Source organism: Calidris pugnax, unplaced genomic scaffold, assembly GCF_001431845.1.
Source record: "Calidris pugnax isolate Ruff unplaced genomic scaffold, ASM143184v1 scaffold19, whole genome shotgun sequence".
NCBI classification, from domain to species: Eukaryota; Metazoa; Chordata; class Aves; order Charadriiformes; family Scolopacidae; genus Calidris; species Calidris pugnax.
Window position 1 is genome coordinate 2,647,528 of NW_015090775.1, and position 22,681 is coordinate 2,670,208.

At 37.5% G+C, this 22,681-nt stretch overlaps 1 protein-coding gene across 6 annotated transcripts in view; it reads left to right on the forward strand.

Annotated features, from left to right (window-relative positions):
* Window positions 1-22,681, forward strand: part of NEBL (nebulette) — a 283,351-nt gene that overhangs the window by 218,221 nt on the left and 42,449 nt on the right. For 4 of the 6 annotated variants that reach the window (XM_014946172.1, XM_014946181.1, XM_014946164.1 and 1 more), the window contains exons 10-20: window positions 416-523; window positions 1,475-1,585; window positions 4,441-4,551; window positions 7,504-7,614; window positions 8,273-8,383; window positions 8,633-8,743; window positions 9,244-9,348; window positions 13,203-13,295; window positions 18,674-18,766; window positions 19,146-19,238; window positions 21,392-21,484. The exons of 1 other annotated variant lie outside the window; for it this stretch is intronic. In XM_014946172.1, the coding sequence (XP_014801658.1) occupies window positions 416-523; window positions 1,475-1,585; window positions 4,441-4,551; window positions 7,504-7,614; window positions 8,273-8,383; window positions 8,633-8,743; window positions 9,244-9,348; window positions 13,203-13,295; window positions 18,674-18,766; window positions 19,146-19,238; window positions 21,392-21,484 (1,140 nt within the window). The remainder of the gene's footprint in view (window positions 1-415; window positions 524-1,474; window positions 1,586-4,440; window positions 4,552-7,503; window positions 7,615-8,272; window positions 8,384-8,632; window positions 8,744-9,243; window positions 9,349-13,202; window positions 13,296-18,673; window positions 18,767-19,145; window positions 19,239-21,391; window positions 21,485-22,681) is intronic. One more of the 6 variants, XM_014946190.1, reaches the window with a different exon arrangement.

Consider the following 22,681-nt stretch of genomic DNA (forward strand, 5'->3'; position numbering starts at 1 on the left):
GAGCCTGGAAGAGAGACCTGTGGGACCTGGGTGTGAAACAGATTTTATTGTTGTTACAGCAAATGTCTTGTTTAATGGTAACATGACAGGGGATCTTATTTAAAAGCTGCCAACATGGGTCATTCAGCCCAAATCATACAATTAGTTTAAGGATTGTGATTGATGCTCCTCACTCCTGCTGTCTTCAAAGTTCACCATTTTAAAGTCTGACATTTTGAAGCAAAGGAATAAATGACTCCAGAAGAAAATTCCTTGTCTAGCTGCCCTATGTCTCCAACAGGTTATATTTGGAGGAGTCTTCAAAGTCAAAACCTTTTAAGAAGTATGGCTAAAACAGGATTTGTCTGTCACCATAGGAAGCAATCAGATCTCACATCCTCTCAGCTGTTAACAGCATTTATTTTCATTTTCCTAGGTTAAGTACAAAGAGAATTATGAAAAATCTAAAGGCAGATCAATGCTGGAGTTTGTGGATACACCGATGTATCAGGTTTCAAAGGAGGCTCAGAAGATGCAAAGTGAGGTTAGTAAAACTTTGTGCTTGAACTAGCAAAGTTTAGATCAACAGAGAAGCTAACAGACATCTTGTACTCAGGTTAAGAAAACGGATGAAGCAGATTATAAAAGTTTTATAAATTGAGGATATGGTAGAATTTGTACTGAGTAGTTCTTTTTGCTATTCTCCATTCTTCCTTCATTTTTTTTTCTCAAAAGGCCATTGGTGCTAACACTAGACAGTGATTGTATGTAGCATCATTTGATTGAGAAGGAGCTTGAGAAGGAGCTCAAGGGGCCATTTAGATCAGAGATTACTAACTTTTTAACATTTTGCCTATAATTTCATCTTTAATGATGGAGATTTCTCCAGTGGGAGTGAGTGAAGCTGCAAAGCCCAGTCCAACCCCATGCCTGTTCAGTCTGGGGAGCTCAGCAAGGGGGAAGGACTGTTCCTGGGCTCCAGAACATCACTGGCTATCCTAAGCCAGGCCATATTTTTCTGACTTTTTTATTAAAAACTTCCAGTGGTGGAGGTTTCAAGACCTCCCAGACAACCTAGCCCAGTGCTTCACCATCCATCCTGAGAGCAAGCGTTTCCCTGTGTCTCCCTTGCTGCAGTTTGATCCCATTATATTTCCAATGTGTCATGAAAACAGATTATTTCATCTTTTTGGTAGAAACTTTTATGTGTTTAAGCCATTACCTCGTGTGCCATTTGTCCTCTCTTTTCTCTACTAAGCAAATAATTTCTTTCATAGATCAGGTTAAACAATCTCTTTGGAGGTATCATACGTATGTAGTTTTGTCTAAATTGTGTATGTGTCTTGTGTAGATAATTTAGGTAATGAAGTTGCTTATTAATATGATAATTAATTTACAGCACAGCTCATTTCTGGGTCTATTTGCAGTGTTATTTCTGAAATATGCTTGGAAATGCACATGTACATACCACTAATTGTTGGGTTTGCTTCAATAGAAAATGTATCGCAAAGATTTTGAAGAAGAGATCAAGGGAAGAGCCTCAATGGATTTAGACAAGACCCCAGAGTTCTTGCATATAAAAGAAGTCACTAACCTTCTGAAAGAGGTAGAGGATTTTTGTTTGGGTTTTTTTTGTTTTGGTTTGGTTTTTTTTTGTTTGTTTGTTTTTAAGTTGTAGCTGAGCAATAAGCAGCATCACCACAAAGTAGTGAGTGCTGAACAACTCTCAACTTGGTAGCTAAATGCAAAAGTGACTTCATGAGAACAAAATTGCAGCATGTCATCTTATATTCTGAATAGTTCTGTCGTAAAAATCAATAAGTTTTGAAGTTTCCATATGAACATAAGGAAACAATAAAGCTCAGCCCACCTGAACCAGAAAAACAGAGTTAAATGAACAAATCACGTGACTCCATAAAAAATGGATCGTTGCTAGGACTTCCCTCTGAGGGCTTCAGTTTTGGAATTTGTTCACCCGCTGGACTCAAATAGCCCAAATTTGATGACCTTCCAGGCATGCTGCAAAAGAAATCTGTTTGCTAGGGTTTTAGAGAGGGCCTGGAGTTTTCTTTCCTGATAGATGAAGGGGTGGAAAGGAGGATTTCTGTTGGTGTCCAGATGGCAGTTTTTCCTTTTGAGTAATTATTTCAGGTTTATGATAGTCTGTTGTGGTTGTATGGATGCTTTGAGCTGTGTGTGGTCACTTTAAACTAATTTATTTGAAATAATTATCTATCATACATGTTATGGATGAAAATAAGGAATAACAAACTTCTGTAATATAGCTGTGATATTATATGATCTGCTACAAGCGTATTTTGTTAGAAGGTGCAGATTTTTGTATGTCCACTGTTTCGTTAAGATTTGTCCAATGTTCTTCACTTGTATGTGGCATTATAAATTAAATCATTTTTTTTCCATAACTGAGAATCCTTCTATCTTTAGTGTTTTCATATTGTTATTCAAAACTGCTTTCATGTTAGGTTTTGAGTATTGTTTGTTTCTACAGATTAGGCTTACTATTTGATCAAATTTAGAAGTAAATGTTTCAAAAAAATTAATAGTTTGAAATATCAGAGCTGCTAGATATTCTCTATTTGAATTGGGGAGCCAAACAGCACATTATTTATTGTATTAAGAATTCACATTTTTGTTGCGGCGCAGGTGAACAAATTGAGGGTACTAGAATGAAAAAGCTTTGAACTGTGTTCCTTTCCTTGTTCTTGAAACAGCTTATTCCAGTCTATGCTAGATTTCATATGGGTAAAGAAAATGTTTTCAGATATTTTTTTATTATTCATCCTCTAATAAATAATTTATTCTGATAAGCTTGGTTGTCAGGTAGGCAAGTCTCAAGCTGGATCTAGTTTGCGCAGTGCCGTTCTGTGCATACATGTCTCGTGTGTGCCTACTGACTGGGGGGAAATGCAAATGCTTGTATTCCATTGAATTAATCTGGCTGAATGTCTGCAGATCTGCTGCAGATGTGCTGTAAATGTTCATCTTTGAAAATTTTTAGGTAACTTCCCTCCATAGTCCTACCCGCATTAAGATCTTCCCTAATTCTTACCTCCACAAGTTTTATGACTTGTTACTTTGGGAGTAGACCATGGTTATAAGCCAGAGAGGGAGAATATGAGAAAATGGAAATGGTATTTTAATGCATAACAGCATGAATTTCAGATTATTTATATCCATGTTCACCTGAAGAATTAGATAGCTCAAATTGATTATCTTTCAAGGTACAGCAGAATTTCTTAATATTCAAGGAAGTAGCTCAGTGTTTTTGTGGGAAGGTTCATAATAAACTTTAGATAGATACTGGATGAAAAAAGAAGGAGAACCTGGAGTTATTAAAAAATGAATTATTTGTTCAATTACTTTTTTTTTTTAAAGTGTCAGCTGTGTTCCAGCTTATTCTGTTGCTTTCCTACTGTAGAAAATTCTGCAAATATTTTGCATTTTGCGACAATAAGAACGTTCTTCTTGGGATCCACATTCGCAGCTTCTTCAGAAAAGATAGATGAATTTAATAATTCTAAATTAATGGAAGTTGTTTCCTGCTTGTTGTAGGACATGCTTCAGATGATAAAGAGAAGCTTTTTTAAAATAACTGGTTTCCTTTTGTTTAAGTGAAGAGCTTATGCAGAGACAAAGGTGCTCACTACTGCTTATGAAATATAATATGTGATTAGAAGTGTTAATTCATGTCTACGTAAATCTTTCAAAAAATACTTTTTTGAATTTTTTTCTAGTTTCCTTGCTTAAAAAAAGCTAACCCAAACCTGGAGATGGGAAAAGTAATTAAATATCTTTACAAAACTTTAACTTCAGTGGGCTTACGTCAGCTTTCTAGGAATTGAGAAGAAAAAGAACTAAATGTCCATGGGCAGGTTCTGGTGTGTTTTTAATTTTATACTGGAGATTTGAGCACTCTGCAGTTGCTAAATGTTGATAGATCATATCAGTGCAGTGTCTGAGGGGCACAGAAGAGATATTGCTTCTACATTATAATTTATCACGCAGTCATTTTAACAGGTCCTAGTATAGTGTCCAGGGCATCCATCCTGATTGTGAAGCCATTAGTGGAACAGAGGTAAAAACTGCGGCACAGCAAATATTGGTCTGTAAAAGCAAATGCTACTGCAGTTACAGTGTCTGTAGAGAGGCAGCTGAGACCCCTAAACAATGTATGGTACAGGAGAGGACTATTTTTCAAGAGCACAACAGGAAAATACATGACTACATTAAAACCTTTTCACTTTTTCAACATTGTACCTTTTGATTTCATAATTTCTCATTCTATTTTAACTCTGAAACCTGTACTTCAGCTAATTCATATTTCATAGACATTTCAAAGAGACCCTTCAGACATTTAATAACTGGCATTTCTTTTCAAGATCTTGCACACAATATTAAGTGGAGAAATCTCTCTCTTTTTTTTTTTTTTTAAATCCTTAGAAAGAGTATAGAAAAGATTTGGAAGAATGGATGAAAGGAAAAGGAATGACAGTGTTTGAAGATACACCAGATTTGATAAGAGTGAAGAACGCAGCTCAGATACTAAATGAGGTATGTTATGCTAGTCAAGGTTATTGATGTCACAGAAAGTTCACTCTTTATGTTCTACTCAACTGAAAATATTCCAATTTTTTTTAAATATAATTGACAATGAAATGTGTATCAAAACTAAAGCTATTTCTGTTTTGCTTTAAGAATATAGAAAAGCTCTGAGAAAAACCCAATTTATGACAAATATTTCAGATTTTCAAACAATAGAAATTGTTAGTGGGGTCAGTAAATATAACATTTAAAACTGGGTTCGTTTTTCCATCTATTGATTTGTTCAGCTAGTATAATTAATACTGTAATGGAAAAAGAGTTGACTGTTAATGGACTTGTAAGGAAAAGTCAATGCAATAGTTTTGAGGTTTTGGAATCACATACCTGCTATCTGAAAATAAATGTTGGTAATGACTGCCAGGCATCTCGGGAAGATCTTTTATCCAAACAAACTGTTCTACTTGTGAAAACCTTTTTCCAAAAGTAGAGTTGCTCCTGAAGAAATGGATTTTCTTGAACTTGGGGTTCATCCCATGCAAACAGACAGGTGGAGGCTCCTTCCAGAGTGTATTTTCGGAACTGAACTTTGGTCTTAACTGTGCTGGTCTAAGTTGCTCTGGAGGTGACATGGAAGCATGGAAGTGTGTGATCTATCCATTGGGAAGATTTGGGAGTGGAAGTGGAAGACTCCCTCATCTGTTACTGTTTCCTGAAGACCATCCTGAGGAACTCATGTGCTTGGCAACCCTGTGTGCTCAGCAGAGCAGCAGGTTTCAAAGCTGGCAGGGCAGCAGGTCCTGCAGAGGAGCTTGCACAGGCTGCCTGGGAAGCAGCAGTGGGGAGGAAAGAGGGAAGGCAAAGCTCATGCTGCACTTCACACCTTTGGGGAGTCATTCTTCCAGAGCAATATATGCATTTATTTTATATATGTGTATATATATGTGAAAAGGTACCAGTACAGGTTAGGGGTGGACCTGCTAGAGGCAACTACTGAAGAAAAAGATCTAGGGGTCCTGGTGGACAGTAAAATGACAATGAGCAAGCAGTGTGCTCTTGCGGCCAGGAAGGCCAATGGTATCTTGGGTTGTATAGGGAAGAGTGTAGCCAGCAGGTCAAGGGAAGTCATCCTCACCCTCTGCTCTGCACTGGTGAGGCCACAACTAGAGTACTGCGTCCAGTTCTGGGCTCCCCAGTTCAAGAGGGACAGGGAACTACTAGAAAGAGTCCAGCAAAGGGCAACAAAGATGATTCAAGGATTGGAGCCTCTCCCTAACGAGGAGAGGCTGAGAGAGCTGGGACTCTTTAGTCTGGAGAAGAGAAGGCTGAGGGGAGACCTTATCAATGCCTACAAGTATCTCAAGGGAGGGCTGAAGGAGGAGGGAGCCAGACTCTTTTCAGTATTTGCCCATGAGAGGACGAGGGGCAACGGGCACAAGTTGGAACATAAGAGGTTCCACTCAAATATGAGGAGAAACTTCTTCACGGTGAGGGTGGCAGAGCCCTGGAACAGGCTGCCCAGGGAGGGTGTGGAGTCCCCTTCCTTGGAGATTTTCAAGACCCGCCTGGATGCTCCTGAGTAACATGCTCTGACAAGCTCTAGGCAATCCTGCTTCAGCAGAGGAGTTGGACTAGATGATCTCTATGGTCCCTTCCAACTCTAAAATTCAGTGAAATTCAGTGAAATACTTTATATTCATTTAATATATAGATATATGTTTATTGGCACACATACACACATAGCTATAAGCAGAGGGAATGCCATGCATAGGGCCAACCTTACCACTGCGTACAAGTAACTCCCAGGATTGTCTTTTCCTTGGTGTTTTACAAAGTAGGAAGCTAGGAGGAAACATCTGCCATTCCACCTTTAGCAGAGAGGAAGAGAGAGATGATGTCTTCTCACAGATTAACACATACTTTTTGCAAAAAAAAACATGATTTGGGAAGCAAAGGGTTGCTTTATCACGTTTATTTCCATGTCAGAGTGAGACAGAGATGAAAGATGAAAGTCTTTTTGCTCTTGTTCTCATAACTTTATGCTATAAGTGATCAGACCATTGCATTGAATAGAAAGATATTTTCCTTCTTCTAACTAAAGTACAACCTGAAAAATAGTTAACAATCAGAGAAAGTAATAAGAAAATATTCTAATTTTATATATTTATTTTGAAAAACCTCCAAACCTGTTTTCCACAGTTGGAAACTATAATAGAAAAGAATGATTCCTACTAGAAATAGCACTGCCTAAGAATATTTTAATTTTTTGTTAAAAAAAAAAAAGTACAAGTATTATATACAATATTTCAGTATTACATTCTAATATCATGTGCTGATGAACAAGAATTTTATCCTTGCTTGGATAAGATGAAATATTTATTTTGTTTCCTAGTTATTGGTTATTTATAATTTATGTTGTGGGGGAAAAGCAGCAATCGTGGATGAGTACTGCCACTTGCCTAATGGCTGTGGTTCAGGAAAGACCTATTAAATGAATAAATTACAACTTCCTGCTCTGAAGGTTCACTGGAAACAATGCTGTATGGTATCAAATTTCTAACATGTAGTCTTTTCATAAATAAAATATTTTCTTAAATGTAAAATGTGTTTCACTTAGGCTGGCCTCAAGTACCAGCTTATTACACTATGTTCTGCAGAGCTAAACTTCCCCTTTACTTTAGAGGATAATTGTAACAGGCTGTATGGACTGATTTCCCCCATCCTCTGCCAAATTAAAAATTCACTGGTAGAGAGTTTTGTACATTCAGTGAATATATCCTCAAGTTTTCCTTCTGTAGTTTATGCGTTTTCCTGACAAAAGCTTGCCAATGCTCTTGAGAGCTGTGACTCTTAACTTGAGATTTTTTGATTGACTCTAAATCTTAAATTGGATCTCTTGTGCAAAAATCTATCTGTAACTCTCTGGCTATTGTGAATATAATCTATGAAGTTTTATCTTCACAGAAGCAATACAAGAAAGACTTGGAAACTGAAATTAAAGGAAAAGGTATGCAAGTTGGTCCAGATACTCCTGAGATAAGACGAGCCAAGAGAGCTTCTGAAATTGCAAGCACGGTCAGTACTGTACCTGGTGGAAGCTTTCAATTTGACAGGATGCAGCAGATTATTGTCATTGAGAATTCCAGGTGGTGACCAGTCTAGGCTACCACAAATTTCACCAAATACCTAATCCATTGAGCTTTTTAGAGTCTAAAAGTTGCATAATCAGTATACGGGGGAAGGTTAAGGCTTCCCAGAACTTTGACATTTCTCTCATCTTTCGCAGGTGGCTCTTGTTCCTCATGAGCCACACCTGGCCTGGGCTGTGGTCGGCAGCTGCAAGCCCTGCTGCTTTTAGGTCTAAAAAGCTGCTTGTTAGGGCCAAATAATAAACAGAGTTAGAGAGATGCTGAAGCCTTATGACCCCAGTCTTGTGAAGCACTGCTGAGGGAGAAAGTCTGGTTTACGCGTCTGTAATTGTGGCTGCTGAAGCTCAAAGACAGTAGATGTGAGAAGCTATGTGAGATTTGAAGTAAGCAGTTTGTTACCAGAACTTTTTAACTGGTCGGCAGCTACTGCATAGGTGTCTCATAGATAGATTCTACAAATGCTGTTGAATCAGAGGTTATTTGGTATTTTAAGACTGCTGTTCAGTGGAATCACATATATAAAATAGGAAGAATTTAAGAATTTGGCTGTGAGATGCGAGTATTTCAAATGCTATACTTTTCAGAAAGAATACAAGAAAGACTTGGAGAACGAAATTAAAGGAAGGGGAATGGAAGTGGGCATGGATACCCCTGATATACAACGAGCCAAAAAAGCTTCTGAAATTGTAAGCCAGGTGAGTACAGAATGGATCTCATAAGATTATTTTGGAAGTAAAACACAGTGAGATGTTAAAAACATACAGTCTTCTTGGACAGACTAGGGCTAAAAGGAATAAGCAGTGCACAATAAACAAAAATTAAATTCAAGAAGCTGAAGAATTTAGTTTTAAAGTCTGACCCGTGTTATCAGAATAGCTTTGAAGATACCATGTGCAAATAACTGTAGAATTAGCTATGGGTTTTATCCTTCTTTTTTTCTTCAGAAAGAATATAAAAAGGATCTGGAGACTGAAATTATAGGAAAAGGGATGCAAGTTGGCCCATATACTCCTGAAATACAGCGAGTCAAAAGGGCTTCAGAAATAGCAAGCCAGGTAGGCATAGTTCAAAGGCTGAATGTTTTAGTTCTGTGTAACAATGAGTGCTTGACATACATTGCTCCAAATACCTCTTCTCTAGCTCTGTAGAGGCTTTCATACCCATATTAAATTAATTTATATGTGGTAAAAAATCTTACTGCCTGATTCTTAATTGTATTTAGGCCTATCATGCCATGTAAATTGAATTTAATTGTTTAGATCTACTTGCAGGTCTTGATATATTACCTAATGAGAAGAGTATATATGTCCTGAGAGTGAAGGCAATATATATATATATTAGAGTATATATTTATAAATATATATATATGTAATATATTTTCAGTAGGGGACACAGTGTCAGGTGTCCCACACAGACAATGATAACAATATTACAGAGGATAGAGGTTGAAATAAATACTGTACAAGGATGTTGAGGTTCCTCAGCAGTAAGCATCTTTTGCTGCAGTTTGGATATTCTGAGCCCAGGAAATAGGCATTTTAAAATTATTTTTCAGAAAATGTACAAAGATGAAGCAGAGAAGATGCTCTGTAACTATTCTGCTGTCCCAGACACTCCAGAGATGCAGAGGATAAAAAGTACTCAGAAAAACATCAGTTCAGTGAGTAATAGTGCTTCTCTCTTTGCTTGCAACTGTTCAGATGTTTCTCAGTTTAAATGGGTTCTCTTGTGCTGCAGCGTGAAAAAGGGAACTTATGAGTAAATGTCCTTTGAACCATTTGCATAATTTTCCTGGCAAAATCTGTATCACTCTTTGCTTTCAGTAAAAAAATTACCCAGCTTTTCTAGGTGTGACACTGGTATTTTGAATTGCTAAACCACTTATACCACCTTGCCAAGCCACAGTTATTTTTAAATGAAGATTTCTTTTTTCTTTTTTTCCATCAAGCCCCAGGAAGTACTTTATTCAAAAGGACAAAAAAATCTAAGGCTTGTTATTATGCATGTAAGATTTTTCATCTGTTTCCTATCATATGTGCAGAACATCAAGATTTGGGCATAAAATGTAAGAGATCGGGTTTCATAAATATAGATGTCTAATGATTTTATATTATAGTGGATATTTTTTTAATTTTATGCTAGATTTAAATTTCAGTTTATCCCTAAATATGAGTTATGAACTTAGATTTCTAAAATTGCCCTTTGTGAGGCACTCAGTTCCATTTCCTTTTTGGGCCCGTTAATTCTGCTGTTTGTAATTCTAGCTTTGCTTGTAATATAACAGAGGAGAGGAGTAAATATAGCCTCGGGAACCAAAGGCTGTTCAGTGAGTGTCTGTTTTTTATGGCAGGCTAAGTAATACTAATAAAGCCAATGATTTGAGAGGAAGGAATATAAGTTAATTAAATTCCTTAGTACTATCTGACACAGATGAGGTTCTTTTGCTTAGAGATATTCTCAGCTTCTCCAGCTCCACAGGAGTACAAGGTCAATTAGTTTCTATCAGAGGTGTTTGCCTGCAGCTCTCCCATATCACCGTAGCTTCACTGAGGGAGTATGAGCCTGTGGGGAGAGGAGAGAAGAAAAGTCTCTCAGACTGCTCCAGGCAGTGCTCTCTCCTGTGATGTCTTCCAGCCATTACCTGCTCCTTTTCTTCCTTCAGAGGGGAGCAGCTGAAACCTACATCGTTTAGGAACTGTCGGCAGGCCCACTGGCCCCAATTTTGGTTTTTTGTGGTCTGTCACCTCTTGGTTTTGAATGGGGCTCTACTGCCTGGTGTGGCGGTGGTTAGCACCGTATCTCATGTTGCTGGCCAGGCAGGCATCTACTGATCTGCTTTCCTTCCTGCTCCTGTCTTTGATAGCTTTTGATTGAGTCCTCAAAGAGGTCAACGGGTCTGGCAGTATGGACTCACTAGCAGTTAGATACCAGGCACGTAATAACCTTCCACTACTTAATTAAGCCTTGACAAGCCTCTGATGCATCTGAACCCCTTGCAGACCTGTAGGCCGGCCTGAGCTTTCAGTGCCAAGGCTGAAATTATCCTCTTTGTTAGTGTACTAGATAATATGAAATAAAAATATTTTGTCTTTGAGGTGATTTGTATTTGCTTTATTTTGTGATCATTGTTTTTCTGTTTCTGAACTGGATCCCCCAAATGTAGGAAATTAGTCTGGAGAAGAGAAGGCTGAGGGGGTCCTCAAAGAGGTCAACGGGTCTGGCAGTATGGACTCACTAGCAGTTAGATACCAGGCACGTAATAACCTTCCACTACTTAATTAAGCCTTGTACCAGGCACATAATAACCTTCCACTACTTAATTAAGCCTTGACAAGCCTCTGATGCATCTGAACCCCTTGCAGACCTGTAGGCCGGCCTGAGCTTTCAGTGCCAAGGCTGAAATTATCCTCTTTGTTAGTGTACTAGATAATAGGAAATAAAAATATTTTGTCTTTGAGGTGATTTGTATTTGCTTTATTTTGTGATCATTGTTTTTCTGTTTCTGAACTGGATCCTCCAAATGTAGGAAATTAGTCTGGAGAAGAGAAGGCTGAGGGGGGATCTGATCAATGTTTATAAATACTTAAAGGGAGGATGTCAAGAGGATGGGGCCAGTCTTTTTTCAGTGGTGCCCAGGGACAGGACAAGAGGAAATGGGCACAAACTTGAACATAAGAAGTTCCACCTAAACATGAGGAGGAACTTCTTTCCTGTGAGAGTGGTAGAGCACTGGAAGAGGCTGCCCAGGGAGGTGGTGGAGTCTCCTTCTCTGGAGACATTCAAAACCCTCCTGGACAAGATCCTGTGTAACCTGCTCTAGATAGACCCAGTCCGGTGGGGGGGTTGGACTAGATGATCTCCAGAGGTCCCTTCCAACCCCATATGATTCTATGATTCTATGAAACCAGTTTATAGCTGTGATTGAATTATAATTTTTTTTCTTTCTCTAAGTATTAATCTTTCTGTATTCTGGGCAATGTAGATTAGAAAGGTAAGTTACTTTTTACTAAGTTAAGATATAGCTGGGAGCAGCCCTAATAGAAAAAATTTAGTGACCCCTAATAGGCTTCTGATTTTTGGATTTCGTCTCAAGTATTTTCATGCCTAAAGGGACAAAAAGTGGCTGGCTTTACAGATAAGATCAGTGCTGCTTTTGGCAGATGATTTACAATAGGTTATTTACTGCACCATCATCTCTTTCATAGAAAAATTCCAGCATTTTTTACCACTCCTTCCTTTACCACTCCACTCCAGTGGAGAAAAGTATATTTTAGTTCAGTCCACTATGTAACTCCTTCTACCTGATCCTAACCTGTTGGTGCAGAAGAATTTCCAAGTTGTTACTCACAAAGTGTCTCTGTTCTGACATGGTGTAACAAAATTCTAAATTGTTAAAGGTTTTCTGAATATTCAAAAAATGAGTTATGGTTATAAATGATTCACTGTCCTCTAGAATATTTGGTGGTACTGATTCCCCTAGGTTAAAGAGGACTTCAAGGAAGTAGGAGAGAGGCATCAAGAATGAAGTATTATTGTTGAGGTTTATTGAAAGGAAAAAAAAAAAGTTAAATAAATCTCGGTTTAAGAAAGGCAGAAATACTGAATGGCGAAGATTTATTTTACGAACTCCAGTATCAGACTTGTTTTTACACTACCAGCCTGGAAATACTTAATGGAATGGCAACAGCTGTGTCACCAAATGCTGAAATTCAAATAAAACTTCTTTATGAGTTTTGCAGCATGAACTGGTGCTCCATGGTTATTTCAATTATACCCACATTTGGAATTTGTGGAGCGGTTATTTACTGTCTCTTTCAGTAACTTTGAATGATTGATTCTAGCGATGTGCTTTGGGTTTTATCATTCATTGAAACAGTTGAAATAGAGAAGATAATTATGTACACCGCTTGTGTATCTTTTTCAGAAGTGAGCTTTGGTTTTAGGTATAGTCCTAGGCTTTCTCGCTTGAACCCAGAAATCAAAAAATTGCTTGACTTGCATTGGGGCTCTGGCTTTTCTGGTTATTTTGTCATAAATATGTGAGTTTTCTAGTTTGCTAAATTAGAAATAATTGTATCTGTTCGCTTCTCAGTATTTTAAAAATCTGAAGATTAAAAAAAATAATTCAAATATAGCATGTACATGCACCTTCAAATACATTGAATTGAGTGAGGTTACTCAAGCATAAAGTTGCATTTGTAAACATTTATAGATTATGATCTAAATTTTAATATTATTTCCAAAGTTAAAACTATAATTTCAGGCACTTACAAATGTTTGAAGTCAGTCTGAAGGATAATAACAGAATATCTGGGTTACAGTTGAAAACAAACAGAATGTTATTATAGTTATTGATAATTAGTCCCATTTATGAAAAATTAAAGTATTTGCTTTCTTAGCAAGGTTTATGATCAGACCAATTTGGAACTTGGAAAATTGCCCATTCCTTTTATGAGAGCTTGTACTTGCATTGCTAACAGTCTCATAATTGCTTTTTCTTTTGGGGAAATGGAGGTGTTTTATAAGAAGGAAGTAGGAGCTGGCACAGCTGTAAAAGAGACTCCAGAGATTGAAAGAGTAAAGAAAAATCAACAGATTATTAGTTCGGTAAGTGTTATTAACATTAATTACGCTTATGTGCGTAAATACTCATCAAAAATTCTACAGTTTCATATCACACATGTCATTCAAATACTACTTCTCTGGATTTTGGATATAGAGCTCTATTCTGGTAGAGCTAGAGCTCCACTCTAGTGTAGTTCTGTGTCCGAAAGTAGAGTTTCAAATTGAAGCATCATGAAACGTAGGAAAAAAGTTTATATAAATATTTGAGGAAAGACTTCTGACTTTCAAGAGTGGGAAACATGAAATGTATTTCCTGATATGACAGAATGAATTGCAATTGTAATTTACAATTTAGAAAAATGTCACAAAATAGAAAATTTGTGATGTTCCTGTAGAGTCTGCATGTATTACACATCAAGAAGAGGAAAATTATGTCCAGGCTCAAGCTATGTGAAAAGCTGGAGGGTTTGTGCCTCTTTACATGCTGATGTCATGGTGATCTGTGGATCTGGTGAGACTGGTTCTGAATTGAAATTATTGTTTATCTATGGATGCTCAATGTCTTTGGCACATTAATGAGCAATTATAAATAAAGTATCAAAATGAGAGTTTTCTACAAGTAGAACGTGCTCTTCTAATAAATACATGGCAAAATGTGGAAAACAAAAGTGGAAAAATGACTGCCAAACAAGAAAACACTTGTAGCTGCATTGTTCACTTTTTTGGAATTTTTGGTGCAGAGTCCTCTGGGGCCATTTTTATGTTTGTGATGTGACTTTTCTGATGATTAGATGCGTTTTAAAAAGTAAAGTTTGAAAGTAATGCATAGGCATGACACTAGATTGTGTTTAAATATTAGCTGAAATCCAAATAAGTGTCTCTGGACACGTATTCTACTAAAATTTACTTGTTTACTGAGTAGTGTTAAATATGGCATTTCCCACCAAAGTAAGGTCAGGTAAGGAATTGCTATAAAAATTTAAAAACCTCACATTTTCCATGGAATTTTTCTCTGTGCCATCCATCACTTTTCATCTTGTCATTTTGAGTCACAGTTCAATGCAACCTACCACGGATCCTAAATCCTGAAGTAGTGTTTCTGGTTGGGAAGCTGAAGGTTGTCTTGATTTGAGGGTGGGTTTTTCTTGTTGTTCTTTTTGGGTTTTTTTTGTTTGTTTTCCCCCCCACCCTGTGCAATTACGGTTTTGGGGCTTTTTTTAGCCAGATTTGTACTGGTGTTCTAGAACAGAAGCCTAATTTCTTGCTACCTGTTTGATTTCCAGTTACTACAGACATTTATTTTGAGTGTAGTGGCACAGTTCAATGCAACCTACCACGGATCCTAAATCCTGAAGTAGTGTTTCTGGTTGGGAAGCTGAAGGTTGTCTTGATTTGAGGGTGGGTGTTTTTTATTGTTCTTTTTGGGGTTTTTTGTTTGTTTTTCCCCCCACCCTGTGCAATTATGGTTTTGGGGCTTTTTTTAGCCAGATTTGTACTGGTGTTCTAGAACAGAAGCCTAATTTCTTGCTACCTGTTTGATTTCCAGTTACTACAGACATTTATTTTGAGTGTAGTGACACACACACACACACACACAGATTTATTAGGGGTAGTCTAATGCTTTTTCTCGGCACACACGCACGCACACACACAGGTTTATTAGGGGTAGTCTAATGCTTTTTCTCGTTTTTCTTGTTGTTCTTTTTGGGTTTTTTTTGTTTGTTTTCCCCCCCACCCTGTGCAATTACGGTTTTGGGGCTTTTTTTAGCCAGATTTGTACTGGTGTTCTAGAACAGAAGCCTAATTTCTTGCTACCTGTTTGATTTCCAGTTACTACAGACATTTATTTTGAGTGTAGTGGCACACACGCACGCACACACACAGGTTTATTAGGGGTAGTCTAATGCTTTTTCTCGATACCTTTCAAAGTGAAATGGAAAAATAGTCTTTAGTGCACTTGCTGTTTTAGAAATCCTAAACAGTGGTGAAGAGGGGAAAACGAAAGGTGGGTCAGTGTGTTAGTAAACATGCTTGAACAAAAGCACATCAAGAGAAACACAAAGTGCACTAGTGGTTTAGTAGTATGATATAAGTAGCACGGCCTTTACCTTGCTAGTTTGTGTGCAGGGTTAATATTTTATAAAAGATACTTTGTTACATGGAGTGTATTTTAGATTAAGTCCTGCATAATATTTATTAAAAGTGTAGAATCCCAAATTTAAAGGCAACGTGCAAGAAAGTTTTAAATTGTATGTCAGTAAGAGGGAAATTATATTGTATAATTTACAGGAGTCCCAAAGGAAGGGTAAATTACACCAATTTTGACTCCATTAAATTTAAACATTTTACACGTATCTTTGAATTTGGCCAGGAGGACTCACGACAGCTTTAAAACTATTTGCTGAGCTAAATGAAACTGTGGAACGTGAAGCACATCTGCAGTGCAAAACAACCCGGAACACCAAACTGAAATAACACTCACTTTACAACCCAACCATGCAGAAAAAGTCCATTGCATCATATTCTGAAAGTGATCAGATTCTTCCAGATGACATATATTGGAGACAAAGATCAGAACAGTCTGTTTTCAAATCCTAAAAAACAAGGTGGTGACAGCCAAGAGGGTTGAGCTCATCTCACCTGTTGTGATGATTGGCTTGGAAGAAGCAGCCTCCTAAATATTTGGAATCCAGATCTCACACAGGTTTGAAAGTAAACACCAGACCCATGGACTGTAACTGAGTCTGAACTGAGAAGCTGCAAATAACTAAGGATTTTTTCAAAACTTTTTTATAATGAGGGACAAGCAGGGCTGGACACAGCACTGAGAAGAAGGCTTTTGGGGGAAGATGTGTTTTTGTTTGTGTGCAATCCATGAGGAAACGCCTGTGATATGTCAGTCAACACCACAGAGCTAGGGTCTGACTAAAACTCAAGCAATAGACATTTTGAAGCATTTTAAGGACTGGTAGAGCTGCCAATTCTTAAGCTTACCTAATAGTCTCTATTAAAAGACCCTTTTTTCCAGTGGTTTAATACTTCTGCCAGTCCTAAACTGTCTGGAATGAAATTTTCCATTCCTGGTTTGTGCTTTGGGCTGGTTTGGTCTTATTTATTTATTTATAATTTCAGCCAAAGCAGCTTCCAAGTATGAGCTTAGAGAAAAACAAGTTGTTTTGTCTGTGTTAAAAATTTGGCACTCTTCAGAAGTACCATGTATTGGAGAAGCGAGATGAAAATTATCTAAGTGACATTTGGTACAGTGGATTTGGGGGAAAAAAGAGTCTGGGGTAAGGAACTGAAAGTGTAGAAGGGCTTGGTGAAAGTGGACAGGCCAAATGTGGGGAAAGACAGGCAGATTGAGGTGCTCCTGTGCATAGGTGCTTCCTTCCAGAAGAGCTGAAACAGGACCCAAGTCATATAGACTCATCACTCCCTTGCTGTCAGCGTGTATCTGAAGTACCCTTGGTCAAATATTTTCCCTTTCTTTAATGGTGGTGTCCACAGAGGTAACAAATTACGATTGTTCTCACGGGTTTGGGCAGTCAATCTAAACAAACCACAAAGGGCTTAAGATGAAGGGGCACAAGAAGGAATGTACATCATGAGAAATTGTGTCCCCAAGAGCTACCTTTAGGGAGTAGTATTAAGGTCACTAAGTCAATACTCAAAAGCAAGAACCTGAATTCAAGTTCCTGTGTCTAGACCTGATGATCCGTTGCCAAAGTTTATGATTTTATACTTTGCCACGGAAGCAGACCTGCTCTGGTTTTGCATTTTGCAAACGTTCAATGGGAATTCTCTTTTGAATGCAGGTGCTGTATATTCCTATGGTTTTTAAAATTATGTAGCCAGATTAGCTGTTACTTTTCTGTGCCCTCTAGTAAAAATAGTACTTTTCCTTGTCACAATTCCCGTTTTTTCTCATTTCACAGCAAAATTAGTGAATTAATGTGTGTGAAAAACTCAGATGGTTTAGCGAGGAGCAACATAGAAAAGTTCCTGAAGAAATGTGTTATTCTGTCATCAAAGAAGGACCTTAGAGCAGTTAAATAAAAAAAAGCCCAACCATGAGTCATGGTCTGCATGTGAACTACTCACTAAGTAAGGGTCATTGATTGTGTGTAGTGAATTCTCTTCAGAGGCAGAATTCTCTTGAGCAAAGCAGCTTTTGATAATAGATAAGATTATAAAGCACTTAAAGAGGAAAATAATGAAGTAGTATAAAATATATTAAAATCTGGTTATGGAGCATATTTGTACAAAAGGCAAAACTAAGGTTAGAATTAAGTGAATTGTGTCATTTTCCGATTATTGAGACCTTGGTTTTGCAGACTTACAATGTATTTAACAGAAGTTTTGTATGCTGCATTAATATAAAACTGTACAAATCGATTCATTATACAGCTCCCTTGTTCTTAAAGTACTTTTCCTTCCTTGAGTCTTGCTAATGAAAAACGTTTCCAGCTATTATGTATTGCCACACACTCAATTTTGAATATTTTTATGAATTTTGCTGGTTTATTTCCATTGTAAAGAAAAAGAAAGCGTGCCGTATCCCTGTAATGGAAGGCATGGTCTGCAAGTATTGTTTATTTTACAGTGGCATAAGAGATTGGAAGCTGAATGTGCTGAATACTGGGCAAGTATTTAGTAACAGTAAAGCAAAAACAATACACAGATTTGTCCAAGATGACCCTTTTGGATAGCATATGGAAAACCAGAAAATATGATGCCTTTCTTTTTAGTACTACATCCATTTAACCTTACAATTCTTTCTTGTTAAATTGAATTCCAGTTTTGGTACATATGGTGTGTAATTGAAAAAATTCTAGTTCTGCGCATTTTTCAAATTATGGAGTCTACCATATCCAAACATACTGCTGTTCAGAAGAGATTAAATCTGGCGAAAGCAACAGTAAATATCTGACAGCATCTTCAAAGGCATTCTCCATCCAAACATCTGCATTCTCCCTGATGCGTCTCTGTGTTTTTAGAGAACTTGAATTGAGACTTTGAAGTCATCTTTTAAGGACACATCTGGGAAATGTTTGGTTTCTGAAATGGACTGGTAGACTCCATAGCAAGATAATAGCAAGACCAAGTAATTTGTGCAGCATCCCAATTAGCATGAAGATAGCCACAATCCCATCTGATGTGTATTCCCACTGTAAGAGTTTTAGGATACGAGGCTTGTTATATGCACTCTCTGCTGCGTGGCACCAAACAAGGTGCATTGGAGACTCTAGCAGCCTGTTTCAGAAATTGGATATAACTGTTTCCTTTCAGGTCACTAGTGTGGATAGGTGTGGTCTAGCTGTGCAATATGTGTAAGGGAGAGATTGCAAAATGCTTGTTGTGGTTTAGCGCTTGTCTGTATCATCTTTGATTGCTAATATTTTGTAATATTTATGGTGCAGATTAAATACAAGGAAGAAATTCAGCATGCAACAACTATTTCTGATCCACCTGAGCTAAGGAGAGTTAAGGAAAACCAGAAGAATATCAGCAATGTGTGTCTCATTTTCATTGCTTGCAGACTTCTCTCTGATTTATTACATGTGTTTGTGCCTCAGTAAATATGTCTGCGGTGTTTGTGCTAGTTCCTGTTTGTCTACACAGACTAATTTAATCAATTAATGGTAAAATGATAACTGCTTAGCCTTGCACTTTGATTAACATCAACGAGAGTGAAGTATTTGTATTGAAGTATCAGTTGTCTGTGTCTGAAATGGAAGAATTGGCAGAAGGTGGGTACTAAGCGTTGTGTGGAAAGATGTGGGTATTTATTAAGGAATGGTAATGCGGTGTGCTTTTTAATGATGTCTAACACGCTGTTGTATTTCTGTTACTCGAAAGTCTCTGTGTAACATCTTCTGCCACGTTTGCCAGGTTCAGTACAAAGAGCAGCTCTGCAAAGCCACACCTGTGAGTATCACCCCTGAGATCGAAAGGGTCAAGAGGAATCAAGAGAACGTCAGCATGGGAAGTTGCTCTCATTTAATCCTTTGTATAATTTTTAGTCGCAGAGGATGACTACAAAGTTTTGCCTTCAGAAGCTGTGCCTGTTCTTTATTAAAGTGAGGGCTCAGTAATGGAATTACTTGAAAACCCTGATTTAGAAAGCAATTGTGAAAAGCCATTGGTTTGGGAAATGGCACGTGAAGCATCACATATTCCACTAACAAAAGGGCTGTGATGTTTTGAAATGTTATTCTCTGTCTTGGATATTTGCAGGAAATCTTGACAGATTTTTTTTCTTTTTTTTTAAAACATAATATATTTTTCCATCTTTTTTTTATTATTATATTTGTAAAAAAAAAAATGGCTGTAGTTGTACTCAAACTCCAGCTTTTTTACTGGTCTCTCTTTTTGGTTCCTCAGTAGCCTTCCTATCAGTCTAATGGCTGACACAGCCATGGCCAGGACTTTTGGAGCGTGCTGCTGCCTTCCTCTGTTGATGAAGTTGTTTCATTAATGAGTCTTTGAGACCACCCACCCTCCTCGCTGGGAACGTCCATCACCAGCCATATTCCATGGTGCTACCAATATCTACAGTGATTCCCTGGGGTGTTTTATGCCACATTCCTCAAATTAATCTAGTTACAATTTTCAAGAATCATATATGCTATGTATTCCTGGATTTATGTTGATAAATCTAGCTCTTCTAAAATGCACGCTATTGAAAAAACCTGTTTTCCCACATGATTCAATCCAGTCTCAGTAGTTGTTCTATTTACATAGTTGTTTGCCTTTGACCAATTTTTGTGTTGTGCAAATTTCATTGGAAAGTTTAAATTCTCTTGTAGGTCACTGAAATAGCTTTGGAGGAAGATTCTTTAACTTCAGATGTTTTTAGAAACATGATGTCTTGAAAAATCATTTTGCCTTTACAAATGTCAGTTTGCGAGTTTAATCCATTTGATAGCTTACCACCATTTTTATAAGGTGTTAATTTTTCAATTGGAGTATGTTATGCTTATAAATATCTCAAGGGCGGGCGTCAAGAGGATGGGGTCAAACTCTTCTCAGTGATGCCCGGTGACAGGACAAGGGGCAATGGACACAATCTAGAACACAGGAAATTCCATGTCAACATGAGGAGAAACTTCTTTACTTTGAGGGTAACAGAGCTCTGGAACAAGATGCCCAGAGAGGTTGTGGAGTCTCCTTCTCTGGAGATATTCAAAACCTGTCTGGATGGGTTCCTGTCCAACCTGGACCTGCTTTGGCAGGTGGTTGAACTAGATGATCTCCAAAGGTCCTTTCCAACCCCTACCATTCTGTGATTCTGTGCTGTGGACAGACCAAAACTATGTTGTGTTGGAAAGCAATTGCTGTGGACATATCAAAACTATGTTGTGTTGGAAAGCAATTGCTTGAACAATATGTGCATTGCTCCCACAGTGCACTACAGAATCATGAGCACAGTTTATCAGCACAGTTTGTATTTGGGGCCAGGGTTAACATTAGACTGATTGGTCTATCAATGCCACATCCTATCCTTTATCTGCTTTAGATGCTGACCCTGCCTTGTGTGTGCATTTGGTTAATGCATTGTTGCTACAAACGTATTTTGTTAAAAAGCAATAGAGGGGATATTCCTACAGTACATTTAAATAAGCACATGGTGAAATTTAGGCAGTTTTATTCATTGGCAGTTGCCTGATGTATTGCACCCACTGTGTTTAATCACCTTTCTATATCTAGAGTATAAAAGCTAGAACATTGATGGTTTCCTTATGGAATCTATGTGTCTGGGTAAACATACATTTACACTGGGCATTGCTGAAATTGAGTTTTTCATGTGCTCTGCCTGACTTTACTGCATTATTTGTGATTTACTCCATTCCAAATATATTTCTGTATCCAGCCAAGGACCAGTGTGGTAAATGTCAAGATGTTGTGTGCCTATGTGTATATATATCCAGACAAATGCATTAATAGGAATGCTATACAGAAAGAATTCAAGGTTATGCTTCAAAAATCAAGTTTTATAGGCTTTAATAAACTTCAAATGCATTTTAGCTTTTCAGTTGTTTCCTGTATGACCTTTTAAATCATAAATTTTAATGTAAAACAATGTGATGTTCCTCTGGCTGAAATAGTATGTACCATTTGATTCTGTTAAATAATAGGTTCACTACAGAGAGCAGCCTGGCAAAGCTACTGCTGTGAGCGTCACTCCCGAGATAGAGAGAGTCAAGAAGAATCAAGACAATATCAGCTCGGCAAGTTGTTTGAATCTTTTTGTCATTTAGATTTTCATTCCTTGCAGGAATCTAAGAAGGATATGCTTTTCCATTTAGATTTGATGTGTCAAATGAATCCGACTGCATCATCCATTGGGTGGATTTTATTTTTTTTTTGTTCTTTGAGTACATGCACTGCACGTACAGGCAACAAAAATATTTAGACTTGCCTGATTATTCTTGCAAAAAAGTAAGTGGTTGTGTTGGTGCAAGTATTTTTCAAGAAGGCAGTCAGTAGAGGTTAGTCATTCTTTCAAGAACCTTGGTCTCTTGTTACCAAGTTTTGGTTGCTAGGTTGCAGGAGTAGATTGCAGGTAAGAACAAAGGAAATGAGAATTTAACTTTAGTGCAAATGTCTTTTTTTTTTTTTTTTTTTTAATGGTTCAAAGCATGGAAGTATATAGTCATTCATTCCACTCTGCGACGTGCCACCTGTCTCAGAACTGAGTAGTTGTAAGTAAGTCCTGTCCTAATGTCCTTAGTGTTTAGTCTTAAGCACTAAAGACTAAAATACTGGTTTTTTTCTTGGCTTTTATGATAATACTTACTTTTTTTTTTTTTTTAATTGCCACTACATGTAAGAAGCAGCAGATAGTTTTAATCAGGAGCAAAGAAGAAATCAAAACAGCGTGGTGAAGTAAAGGACCAGAGTAGTTGCATTGCAGTCTGTGTCCTCAACCCTGAAACAACATTAGGGCCAAAGCTCCTGCAAGCAGTAAATAGAACAGGTTTCATGCAGAGCCACTGTTTCAAGGTGGCAGAAAAGAATTAATAGTGGTGAATGCTTTAGAACTGAGTGTAGGAGTGAAAAGTAAAGTAAGTTGGATTTGTCAGGGGATTTGTCTAAGGCAAAGGAGCGAATCTGACCTTGGAACTACGTATGTCTTAAGGATATTCTTAAAATACTCATGCATATTTACCAAAGTCAATCAGTCTTGAGGTGCATAGTTAAAAATAAGAGGAAAACTACCCAACAGTTCTTTCAATGTCAATATTTTTTTTATTTCTGAAAATGAAGCTTTTTTTTTTTTCCCAAGTGACTCCTTTACTTTGTTTCTCAAGATTTACAGGCATAAATACTTCTCTATGTTAATAAGCAGTGGATGAAACCCAAACTGTTGGCTGTAATTATCCTGTCCAGACAGTGACCTATGTATAGCATATGTAGCTGAATAT